Source organism: Notamacropus eugenii, chromosome 2 (genome assembly GCF_028372415.1).
Source record: "Notamacropus eugenii isolate mMacEug1 chromosome 2, mMacEug1.pri_v2, whole genome shotgun sequence".
Classification (NCBI taxonomy): Eukaryota; Metazoa; Chordata; class Mammalia; order Diprotodontia; family Macropodidae; genus Notamacropus; species Notamacropus eugenii.
This window is the reverse complement of record NC_092873.1, coordinates 317124379-317136620: the sequence shown is the minus strand read 5'-3', so window position 1 is coordinate 317136620 and position 12242 is coordinate 317124379. Positions and strand designations below refer to the sequence as shown.

Genomic DNA, 12242 nt, shown 5'->3' with positions numbered 1-12242 from the left:
AAATAGTTCTTTAAAAATTAAAATGCAGCAGATGGAAGCTAATGATTTTATGAGAAACCATGAAATTACAAAACAAAAACAAAAGAATGAAAAAAATAGAAAATAATGTGAAATAAGAAGTAATTAAGAGGCCTAATACCTTTGAGCAGGCATGATAAATATATGTATACATAAAAACATATATACATAAACACACACACATCCGTATTTATTTATTTTTTGGTGGGGCAATCAGGGTTGCTTGGAGTCACACAGCTTGTGTCAAGTATCTGAGGCCAAATTTGAATTCAGGTCCTCCTGTATGATTATCCTTCGTTGCCAAAGAAGACCATGCCATCAGAGAAATAATGACATGACTTGCACTTGACTTTGTTTTGAGTGAGGGAGGGCTGTGCAGGTCACCAGCCTCACTTCTCCTCCAGAGTTGTCTGAATCCAGTGTCCAGATATTCATCAGGATGAAAGGAGATGACTCAGGATGAGGCAATTGGAGTTGTGACTTGCCCACACACAGCTAGTGAGTGTCAAGTGTCTGAGGTAAGATTTGAACTCAGGTGCTCCTGACTCCTGCACTGGTGCTCTATCCACTGTGCCATCTAGTTGCCCCTAGGTCCTATTGACTCCAAGGCTGGTGCTCTGTCAACTGTGCCACACAATGTTGCTGATACTATGTACTGTATACAATGTTTTCCTCATTCTGCTTGTTTCATTTTGCATTAGCTGGTACAATCTTTCCAGGTTTTTCTGAAATCTGCCTGTTCATCATTTCTTATTGTACAATAGTATTCTACTACATTCATATACCACAGTTTGTTCAGCCATTCCCCAATTGATGGGAATCCCTTCAATTCCCAATTCAATATTTTGACACTATAAAAAGGGCTGCTATAAATATTTTGCTCCTGTAGGTTTTTTTCCCTTTTTTTATGATTTCTTTGGGATACAGACCTAGTGTTGGTATCATCAGATCAAAGAGAATGCATAGTTTGGTTGCCCTTTGGGCATAGTTCCAAATTGTTCTCCAGAATGGTTGTATCAGTTCACAACTCTACCGACAGTGCATGTGTCCCAATTTTCCCACATCCTCTCCAACATTTATCATTTTCCTTTTTTGTCATACTAGTCATTCTGGTAGGTGTGAGATGACACCTCAAAGTTGTTTTAATTTGCATTTCTCCAATCAAAAGTGATTTAGAGCACTTCTTCATATGCCTGTAGATAGCCTTGATTTTTTTCATCTGAAAACTGACTGTTCATACCCTTTGACCATTTATCAGTTGGGGAATGGCTTATATTCTTATAAACTTGATTCAGTTCTCTATATATTTGAGAAATGAGGCCTTTATCACTTGCTATTAAGATTGTTTCCTTTCTCAGCTTTCTAGTTTCATTCTAATCTTGGTTACATTGGTTTTGTTTGTGCAAAAGCTTTTTAATTTAATATAATCACAATGATCCATTTTACATTTTGTAAAGCTCTCTTTATCTTGTTTGGTCATGAACCTGTAATTCACTCAACTTCTCTTTTAAGATTCTGGATGCTATACCACTTGGTATATGTTTAGTATTGATATTACTTCATTGTCTACGGTGCCTTTTAGCAAGATGTACTTTCCTCCTTATCGCTTTTGGGTAAGTGTATTTTTGCTTTTGCTTTGTCTGAGACCAGGATTGCTATCCGTTTTTTTCAATACAGCTGATTGCATAATAGATTCTGCTCCAGCCCCTCACCTTTATTCTGTGTGTCTCTCTGTTTCAAGTATATTTCTTGTAAACAACATACTGTAGGATTCTGGTTTTTGATCCACTCTTCTATCTGCTTCTGTTTTATGGGGGAGTTCATCCCATTCACACTCACAGCTATAATTACTAACTGTATATTTCCTTCCATCCTATTTTTATTCCTGTTTTTCTTCTGCTTTCATTCTTTTCCTCCTTGATAGTGTTTTGATTATGTCTATGTCCTCTCCCATCTGCCCTCTCTTCTGCTAGTTCTCACACCACCCTTTATTTAACCTCCTCCCTTCTTACTTTCCTGTTGGGTAAGATGGATTTCTATATTCAACTGATTGTGTATATTATTCCCTCTTTGAGTCAATATTGATTAGAGTAAGGTTCATATGATACCCAATGCCCATCCCACCTATCCCTCCCTCTAGTGTAATAGTTTTTTTGTGCCTCCTCATGTAAAATAATTTACCCCATTCTACCTCTCTTCCTGTTGTACCCAGTGTTCTCCTCTTTCTCACCCCTTAATTTTATTTATGCCATTCCCTCAAATTCACCTTATACTTGTACCTTTTCTCTATGTATATTCCTTCCAGCTGTGCTATTAGTGGTGTAATTTTTAAGAATTACAAGTATATTCTTCCTATGTAGGGATGTAAACAGTTCAGGTCCATTGAATCTTTTATGTTTTTTTCCCTTTTTTACTTTTATAGGCTTCTCCTGGGTCATGATATTGAAGATCAAATGTTTTATTCAAAATCTGGTCTTCTCCTTATAAAAGACTGAAATCCTTCTGTTTCATTGAATGACTCTTGAAGTATGCTTAATTTTGCGGTGATTCTGGGTTGTATTCCTAGCTCCTTTGCTGCTCAAATATCATATTCCATGACCTCCAATACTTTAATGTTGCAGCTGCAAAGTCCTGTGTAATCTTGATGGCAGCTCCCCAATCTTATTTTAAGAATTCTATGATATTAGAACTCTAGAGACCAAATGAGCAAAAGAGATCAAAGTAGTATTCCACTGAGCGTAATGTTCTTTCCAGCAAGAACACAGTTGTCCTGAAACTCAACTAATTTCCCCTTGCTCTGATCAGGAGTTCAGAGAGGAGGTGACTGAGAAAACAAAAGACTTCATAGTATGGTGGGAAGAACACGGTATTTAAGCATTGGAAGAGCTCAATTAAAAGTCTGGTTCTGCTGTTTACTGGTGTATGATCTTGAACAAACCAGAAAAGCATTATGGTATGGTGGAAAGAAGGCTGAATTTGAAGTCAGAGGGTCTAAATTCAAATCCTAGTTTCTCCATTTACAGAATCTTCCAATTTCAGAGTTGGAAGGAATCTCAATACCCACCTAGTCTAAAGCATATAAATTATTTACCTGTATGACTTTGGGCATGTTATTTAAAACTCTCTGGACCTCAGGGACCTCCTCAAAATGAAGGGGTTGAACTAGATCATTTCTAAGGTTCCTTCTAATTCTAGTATTTGTTGATTCTTGGACTCTGTCTCGGACTGTGAGAATTTCTTTAATTTTTTTGAGATTCTCTCTTTTAGCCATCAGCCCCAGGGAAAGAAAAGTCTGAGTCTTTTCTCTAACCTTTGGGCTAGTATCCCAGAACGATTCAGGGAGGTTGCAGGGCTGGTCTCTCTTCCTGTTGTGGGCACTCCCATTTCCAGATTTCTGTCATTTTCTCCCTCATCCCAGACCTTTTCTTGTCTGACTGGTGGCAACAAGTCAAAAGATCTGTGCTAAATCAGTAGAAGGCACTCACCTTGGATTCTAGGCTAATGCTAAGGATGAAGAATGAAGCCAAGACATTGGAAGATGAAATCAAGGTCAAGGTAAAAGCAGAAGGAAAGATGTGGAGGGGTTGGGAAGGACCAGAGCATAGTCAGTAACCAGGGCTTCCTGACCATTCAGCCTCACCACAGGAAAGAGGGAAAGGACCAGAGTGAAGGCTTGTAGGACTGGAATCTGTAGTGATACGTGGCCCAGTCAGAATTTGTTGGGTTCTAATCTTCTGCTGTGATTGATATATGTTCAGAGGGAACTGAGCTATAGTAGGAGTACATATACAGACAGCTGTGTTGATGCTGCTGGGTCATGACCTAGAAGTTTATTTGAAAACCTGAATAAACATCTTCTATGCAAGGGAAAGTTTATGTTTCTTATGCAAACAAGTTGTTGAAAATGATGTATTATGAACGTGTTTGTTAAGTCTGTGCTTGGACCATAAACTCTCCTCAAAACCCCAAGATCATTTCAACTTCTGAGATAACTCTGCCCAGGAAATAACCACTTGAGTCGCCTTCTGGCCCCCATGCAGTAAAAATCCAGATCTCCCTGGTGTGGTCTAGCTGCAGCACACATCTGCCTTCAGCTCCGGTTATTAGTCAGACACCCCCTTAGATCTGAATGGCCTACTTTACCCCTTTCTTTCTCCATTTCTACCCAGGCGTGTACGTAGATCAGGAGACAAGGCAAAGAACCAAGTACTAAGGCTCCGCAGGCAAAGGACATGAGAAATCTGGAGACTGGCACAGGAGGCCTCTGGAAGAGCCTTCTCTGCCAGGCAGAGTCCCTTGTGTATTATTACTACTTATTATTGGATCAGTAGTTTCATTGACATAAAGAATTCCCTGTGAGGAACCCCCTCGACTAATGCAGATGGGTTGCTGCTGTGAAATTCATAGGTTTAAAAAATTGCCTGGGGCACTAAAGGGTTAAGTGACTTGCCCAGGGTCATACCACCAGTTTGCAGAATTCAAGTTCTGGCATTCCTGACCCTGAGACCTGCTCTTATTCATTGTACCACATTGCTTTGTTATAACTTGCACATAGTAGTAGGCACTTAACAAACTGAATGAATTGAAGAGGCTAGAAGAGTAGAATAGGAGATAAAGAGGGCAGGAGACTTAAAGGAGAGAGTTGAGGAAGGAAGCTAGTAGAAAAGAGTGGCCCACATGGGAGATGAGAGAGAACTGAAGTTCCTATGGAGGGGACTCAGACTACAAGAGATCAGGATTGGATGACCCCTTGTATTGGTGGAACCTGGCATTTAGCTCGGCTGCCCTTCAAATCCCTTGGTGAGATGTATTGGAGCGAAATGACTGCCAAGTTGGGGAGACAAGAGAAAGAGCCCTAGAAAAAAACAACCCCACAACTGGGATATGTGTCTCTGTACAGTTTATTTTACATGGAATGACTCTAAGCATCTGAAGTGTACACACCGACTTGCAGAAAAATATAAAGAGAGTTTAAGTTCATGAAAATGCTTTATAATAATACAGAACAATTATATATAACAAATTCAGAATTAAAACCCTTTAAACATTTAATTCTTCAGCCTTAATACACACTAATGGCATTATGGGAAGAAAAACGGGTTACAGGTTCCAAAGAGATCAGAGTTGCAACAGTATTACTTATAAATTATATTACATCAATTATATTTACCAATCTATGAAGCCAAAGAGGATGGAAAGATATAGAATGTGAAGTAAACACATTCATACCAGAATGAGTAATGCTGGCAGGAGACACAGCTTTTTAACTTTAAAAACGTATAAAGTATTTAGCAAAAGTTACAGAAAACAGACCAAACAAGCAAGTTTATTTTGTTAGAAAATTCCACTTTGATACTGGAAGGCAGTATGCTCATGTCTCCGAGATGACTGCCTCCCCATCCAGCATTGATCCTGAGGGAAGGTATAGAATCACTGGAAAAAAGGAAAGAGTTGCACCCAGGTAACACTGCCTCCTGCCAGCAGCTGTAAATGCTCACTTTACTCACTTCCCTTCCCTCATTTCAGTTCCTTGCTCCCCACTAGTGTCCGCAGCAGAATTTCCCCTCAGGATCCTAAAGGAGGGGAGTGATGGTGGTGATGATGAGTTGGAGGGAAAGAGAATTCTAAGGAAGGGCCCAAAGGTCACCAATCTGCACTCATTTAACAGACAAAACCACTAGCGTTAGATGAAGGATTCTTGGCATCAACAGATATCAGATACTGGGGGGGGGGGGGTCCTATTGTAAGATAAAACTAAATTAAACTATGTAAGGATGTAAGACTTCTGGACAAGGCTCAGATGGTTCCCTCCAAATGCTCCAGTGTGCTGGATTAGGTGAAACTACTTGCCCCAATATAATATAGCAAACTATCAGAAGAGATCAACCAAAATTCAAGATCCACAGACCTCTAGGGTAGGCCATCTTCCACCAAGGCATGCTTAAGTGTCTCACTCCTCAATCGTCAACCAATTTAGAAGCACTCATACATCCCTGAATTCCTCATTTCACAGTCTTAGTAATGACAGAAGGATCCCTTGAACTGAAAGTGTCTAGGGGAATAACTCAACACCCTTTATTACATGACAGGTAAGTAAGAGAAAGACTTTAGGCTACCCTGACTATCCCTCCAAGAAATAGCTTTTGAAAGAAACTCCTGAAAAGTCAGACTGTTTTAAGTTCCAAAACCTAAAGAAGAATGCTTTGGTTCCATTATCTGAATTATTTGTCCTTTAATACATATTCTACATACACACTACAGATGTGTATATAGAGGGAGGACACAGTGAACCTAGGAGAAATTAAACCAGAGGGCAACCTTGTGGAAAAGGCCCCCAAATTCCAATCCAAGACCCACTTGACTCCCCTGCCCTGTACACTGTTCTTCCTGATTCTGAGTATACCTAACATCCTGTGGGGAGGTTCCAGGCTATCTTCCAGAGATCACTTTTTATGAAGGCCTGAAAGTATGATACAGATGAACATGGAGTAGAGGACAGAATATCTGTAAGGGGATAGGTTTATGCCAATCATTTTGAGTACTGTACAGGCAATGATAGCTATTGAAAAATCCTGAAGCACAGAGAATTATCTATGTGAATTATGGATGGAGGGGTGTGTGGCTGAGTGCAAATGACTATAAGCCACCTGGTTTCTCCACCTCTTCAGAGATTTAGGTCTGGAGACCGTAACTTTTCCTGCACATCACAGAAGGCTTATAGGAGACACAGGGGGTAAAGACCTAAGCTAGGTCCATGGGGTGGGTCCTGCTAAAGTGTTTACTCTATCCTGATAGCACTAAGGGCTCATTATTCAAATCCTAAGAAGAAATGGATTTCCTTTCCTAAGACTTATCTGGAAACTTTATGAAGACTGTGTCAGGTCCAAGATAAGGTGATGGATCCCAGGCATGATCTGGTCAGGTGTAAAGTAATTTATACAAAACTGGAAATAGAGTAATAAGGAGAAAGTCTGATGGGGTTCAAATCTCTTTTATATAGCTGAGGACACTAGGGCTCACAGAGATGAAGTGACTTACTCAAAGTCACTCAGCTGTTTTAAAGGAGTGGTTGGATTGGAATCCAGGTCTTCTGATTTCAATCCAATGCTTTTCCTGCTAACCATGCTACCTTTGGTGTTCACTAAATGTCCTTCAGTGATAGCTATGTGATATAAATATAGAGACCCAAGCATTATAGCATAGGTAGAAACACATGAAGTACCTGAAATACATGAAAAAAACAACTGCTTTTGGGTAAATCAGTGTTTTAGGAATTTTTGATTTCCTTTTATTACTTGAGACTAAGAGGCATTCTTCCTACAAATTTTGGTTAACTAAAAGTCTATTCTAATATTAACCCATGTGATGTAAACCTTTCCTGTAGGATGAGATAATTTCCTTAGAGTTTTAAGTATTCCATAGATAAGTCTGAGGCAGAATCTCAACTGTCTCTTACTCCCAGCAACATATAAATCCTCCTCGTCCTCAATTAGCCTATTTGCGAATCCTCTAAATGTAGTTAATGTGTAACCTGATTCAATTTACCTCTTCTTTGATGAAGTTTGTTTTCTACCAGGATGTGTAAGTTTGTTCAATTTTTAATGAGATTGAAGGAATTATGGGATTAGGGATCTATCTTCACTTTAACTTCTATGGACTAAGAGGAACATAACGAGACTACAATATGTACAATAATTATTTCTCTGTCAATGTGAAATACTTGTGCCTGCTCAATAAGAAGCCTTGTCAGAATCCTCATGATTGTTCAGATTTTCTCTGAGGCCTGAACCTATGTTCAAGAATAATGACAAAATCTAGGGTTTTGCCTCTACAATTTCTGCACTGTGGTAAATAGATATTTTGCACCAATTACTCACCACAAGAGGAGATATTTCTCCCTTAACACTAGAGATGGAAGTTCAAGAATAAAATGTAGCTCATGGGTACTGCTGTATATGACAATGAAGCATATTTACATCCAGAATAGATAGACTAGAAATATCTGTAAAAATGAGCAGAAAATAGAGGACCAGAAGCCACTTTCCAATGCAAATCATCCCTTTAAGAAACTAAATAGGACATTTTCCTTCCTTGAGGCAGAAATATGGAAGAGGAATGACTGACAACAGGTGTAGTGATTTTAGCTCTCTTAAATGATGATTATAGCAAGTTAAAATAACTCTTAAAGCACTTAATTGTGCAAATTAATTAACTAGAATCCTATTTACATTATTAAAGACTATCCACTCGTTGGAGAAAAAACTCTCTCATTCCTTACTGCTCAAAGAGGCCAGGGGAAAATGCAAATATTTGAATTTCACAGCTTAGATTTCCAAGTTCCAGTAAACTCAGGCTCAGCCAATACTTTCACTTGCTGACACCACTAATTGGGCATTTGATCTTAATTTTAAAAAGCAATTATTTTTCAAAATATAAGTGTGAACAAAATAAATTCACAAATTTAGTAATTGTTCATTATTCAATCAATGTTTTATTTTTTAGCCCTAACAAGGCAGTGGTTACTTGTGACAAGGGCCCAATAGGTAAAACTAAGGGGATAAAGCATCAGTCAGTTATTAATAAAGTCTTGCATTCACCCTTCTCTCCCCATTTAATTACACTGTCAATTTATATTGGGATATTGAAATCCTGATTATGAGTAATTAGGAAAAGATAGTTATAGAGATATTTTTGTCATCAGTGGAGGTAGGGCTAGTCTGCTTCCAAAGGGGGAAAAATCAGTTGCTATGGCAACAGGACAATCCTCATTGAATGTCAGTAGCTTTGTTGGGGATTTATTGTCATTTTTTAAAAACATGAAATATATCAAATAGCTCCAGTGGTATGGATGGCAATCCATTCATACCTGTTCATCCTGTGACTCTTATACTCAATCAAACCAAAAAAAATTTAATAGTTAACAAACAATAAGATCTCTAATTCCAAGAAATCTATCTTGCCCATCCTGACTGAAGATATCCTTCTGTGAACCATAATTCACGGCTTTGAAGTAGACACTAATACTTCGATGATGAATTGGAGGCTTAGTGAATGAAGCTGTTTTTTGGGGGGAATGGCTGTTTTATTAGTCTGCAGAACGGTTGAGCTTAACTGCCAAGATCTAAATCCACATGATTTCGCTATCACAAGCTCTTGTGGCTTTCTTTTAGGAAGCAGAGCAGAGCCTGCTCTGTAACAGTACACAAATGACCTGCGAGTACCTTGCCAATAGGAAGTGGGAAGGAAGAAAAGGTTTACTAATTCCATACTGAGAGAAAGAAAAAATTTAGGTTCCCTAAAGGCTAGAATGAAAGAGACTGAAATAGATCTGGAATAACTGGGTTAATAACAGTATTACTCAAGTTCAGCACTTGAAAAATGTTAACATGTATTTACTCAGTCAAGGATGACTCTTCATCCACTCAGCCCCCTTCAACCCCACTCCTCCAGTCTACTCACCTCTTATTTTGTAAAAGAAGAAACCAAGAGAAAAAAAGGTTTCTACCAAGAAACTATAATCGTATGAGTAGTAGCTGCGTATCACTGGATAGTCTTGATGTAATCACCCATCCTCCCTCATTTATTAGAACGTCAGATCATTGCGACTTCGTTGATATTGCGAGCTTCCTAAAATTGACTTCTTCCCTAGGATCTTAATCAGAATAAAAAAGGTGATGGCCTTCTTGTTAAGTTTAGGGACTCAGTCATCTTTCAGAAAACCCCAAAAGAAAACCAACCAACCAAACAGCAACAAAGACAGAAGGAGGAGTGAGATACCCCATGTGTATGTGAGCTGTGCAGGAGGATTCATAGGACACTGAATGAAATGCTACGGCATCCAGAAACAAACTACCAGCAAAATCTTATATTCCTGCCCTTGTATGGGGTGGGTGGATACCATTTAAGTACTACTTACACATAAGCAGAGGAGAGAAAATATAGGCAATCCTTAGATTGCCCTACATCTGCTGCTAAATGTGATTCTTAATTTCTTTAGGCTTCTGAAGAGCATCATTATAGAGAAGAAGAATTGTACACTTACTGCCTGGGTAAGCCACTTAAACTCCCAGGGCCCCAGTTTTTTTATCTGTGAAATGAGGGGGCTGAACTACATAGCTTCCAAAGTTCTTCCAAGCTCCCGATCTTTAATCCTATAGCAGAATAGACTAGATATTACTAAATTTTCTTCCAGCTCAAAGAATCTATGAAATCCAACATATGAGCATTAAGATTTAATGGGTGCATTCCCACCCTTAAATCATAGCACTCATGCAGACATGATTTAAAGGGATTCTGGGGGGCTAATTTTCAGGGCTCCGGGCGTGGGAGAGATGTACAACAAAAAATGAGGGAGGCGGCTTCTAAGGTACTGAAAGTAGCAATGGTGAAAACATTCCAATCAATCCCTGACCTTTTGGATTTGGTTTTCTTGGGAACTAGATCGCAGAACTGAAAGTCAAAAATTAGTAACAACTGAAAAGAGAAAAAAACCAAGTTTGTATAGTGCCAATTAAAGTGTAAGGGATAAGAAGAAGCAGCTAAACAGAAGGAAAGTGTTAGAACAGTTGGAATTATCACCAGGTAATCATAATGGGAGAGTCATGTGCTTCCTCTGTTAAAGAATTTGGAAGGGTCTGGGCAAATTCCACAGGTGAGAAACAAAGAGAGATTTTCCCCATAGACAGAGATCTGGGCTGGAAAACCATAACGAGTACCTGGTAAGATGGCATAGGATGGCAAATGTGACCCAAGGGCATTGAATAGGGTAGGGAGCCAAATAAAGGATCTGTATTAGCACATCCTAAACCCAACATCCTGGACCTCAATGCCTAAAAATGCTCAATCACTTTGATGTAAGGAGATTCCCAATACTAGATTGAGAACAGGAAGCATAAATGATGGTGTGAGGGGGAAGGATGCAGGTAATCCACAGCCTGCCCCTTAGATCTGCTCCCAAATTACTGGAATGAGTAGAATGAGATACTGAAAGCTAAGGCCTTCCAAAAAACTTCATATGGTGAGACTGGGTAATCAAAAAAAAAACAAAACTAAACTAAATTGGCTTGGACTGTTGACTTGATTTTCCTGGAAACAGAAGTATGAGGACATAGGTCCAAAGAATCCGAAAGCACTGTCCGTGCAGAAAGAAAACAGAAACATTTGTGGCAAATGGGAAGGAAAAAGGGGAACACTCAAAACTGGGGCCAGTTTGCTTAATGAGGTAGTTCCACCATTATCACTCTAGGTTTTAAAAGAAGGGCAGGGTCTTTTTGGTGATAAAAGAAACAGGTGCTCTTCTCCAGGATTCCCTCTTAGGCCCCAGTGGATGATGCTATGCTGAAATGTTACAGAAGATGCCAATGGGAAGGGCTCCCAGTACCGGAAAGGTCACAAACAAAGGACTTGGATAAATATAGAAGGGATGCTCTAACTATAGGGGTACTTCCCTTCACCCCAGCCCACTTCATTTTGGTGTTCATTTTGGAAAAGAGGTTGACAACCTCCCTGAGTCATTAGACTCCATGAAGATGAGGAACCCTTACGCTTGCTGAGGAATGGGCCCTGGTGACCCCTCAAGAATCACAAGCATGTTATACAGATGGGTCTTTAAGTATGTCACATGAGTATAAACAGAGTACTGCTATGTTCCAGAAAGTGAGGTCTTCAGTTTGCTCTCAGAACAGCACAGGATGGGGAGTTGGGCGCTTTAGTGATGGCAATAAAGGCAGGAGTGTATGTGTCTGCTTCTGAGTCTGGGGTTGGGAACGGAGACACTCCAACTACCTGGCCAAACAGGACAATGGGTGGGATGGCAGCACAAATCCTTCCTGGCATGACAATGGGCCCCAAAGAAAGAGCCTCTTCTCTTGATGGGATCCCAAAACCCCAACAATAAACCCATTCAAGGAAGACTCATTCACTCTAGATTTCCATATCCACAGGTCGGATATCTCCAGTTTTGTGTTCTTTCACCCACAGCTCCCTATCTTTAGCAGGATCCACTTTCCTCAGGAGTTGATCCACAGGTTCTACTGTCTAAAGAAGACAAAGAAGAAAGGATAGTCAGGTGTCAGGTATGAGGAGAAGAGTCTAGGGATCTAGGGAGCCAGGTGTAGTAAAAAGAGCACTGGGCCTGGAGTAGGGAAAGCAGGGCTCAAATCTAAGTTCTAGTGTATTTTAGCTGTGTGACTGAACAAACCACTTCCCTTCTCTGAATCAGTTTC

General features: G+C 39.7%; 1 protein-coding gene across 11 annotated transcripts in view; it reads right to left on the bottom strand.

Moving 5' to 3' along the window:
* Nucleotides 1–10425: 10425 nt before the first annotated feature.
* The window catches only part of GAS7 (growth arrest specific 7), a 282359-nt gene continuing 280542 nt past the window's right edge, over nucleotides 10426–12242 (bottom strand). For all 11 annotated transcript variants that reach the window (XM_072645087.1, XM_072645088.1, XM_072645089.1 and 8 more), the window contains one exon: nucleotides 10426–12054. In XM_072645087.1, the coding sequence (XP_072501188.1) occupies nucleotides 11941–12054 (114 nt within the window). In that variant the 3' untranslated portion in view covers nucleotides 10426–11940. The remainder of the gene's footprint in view (nucleotides 12055–12242) is intronic.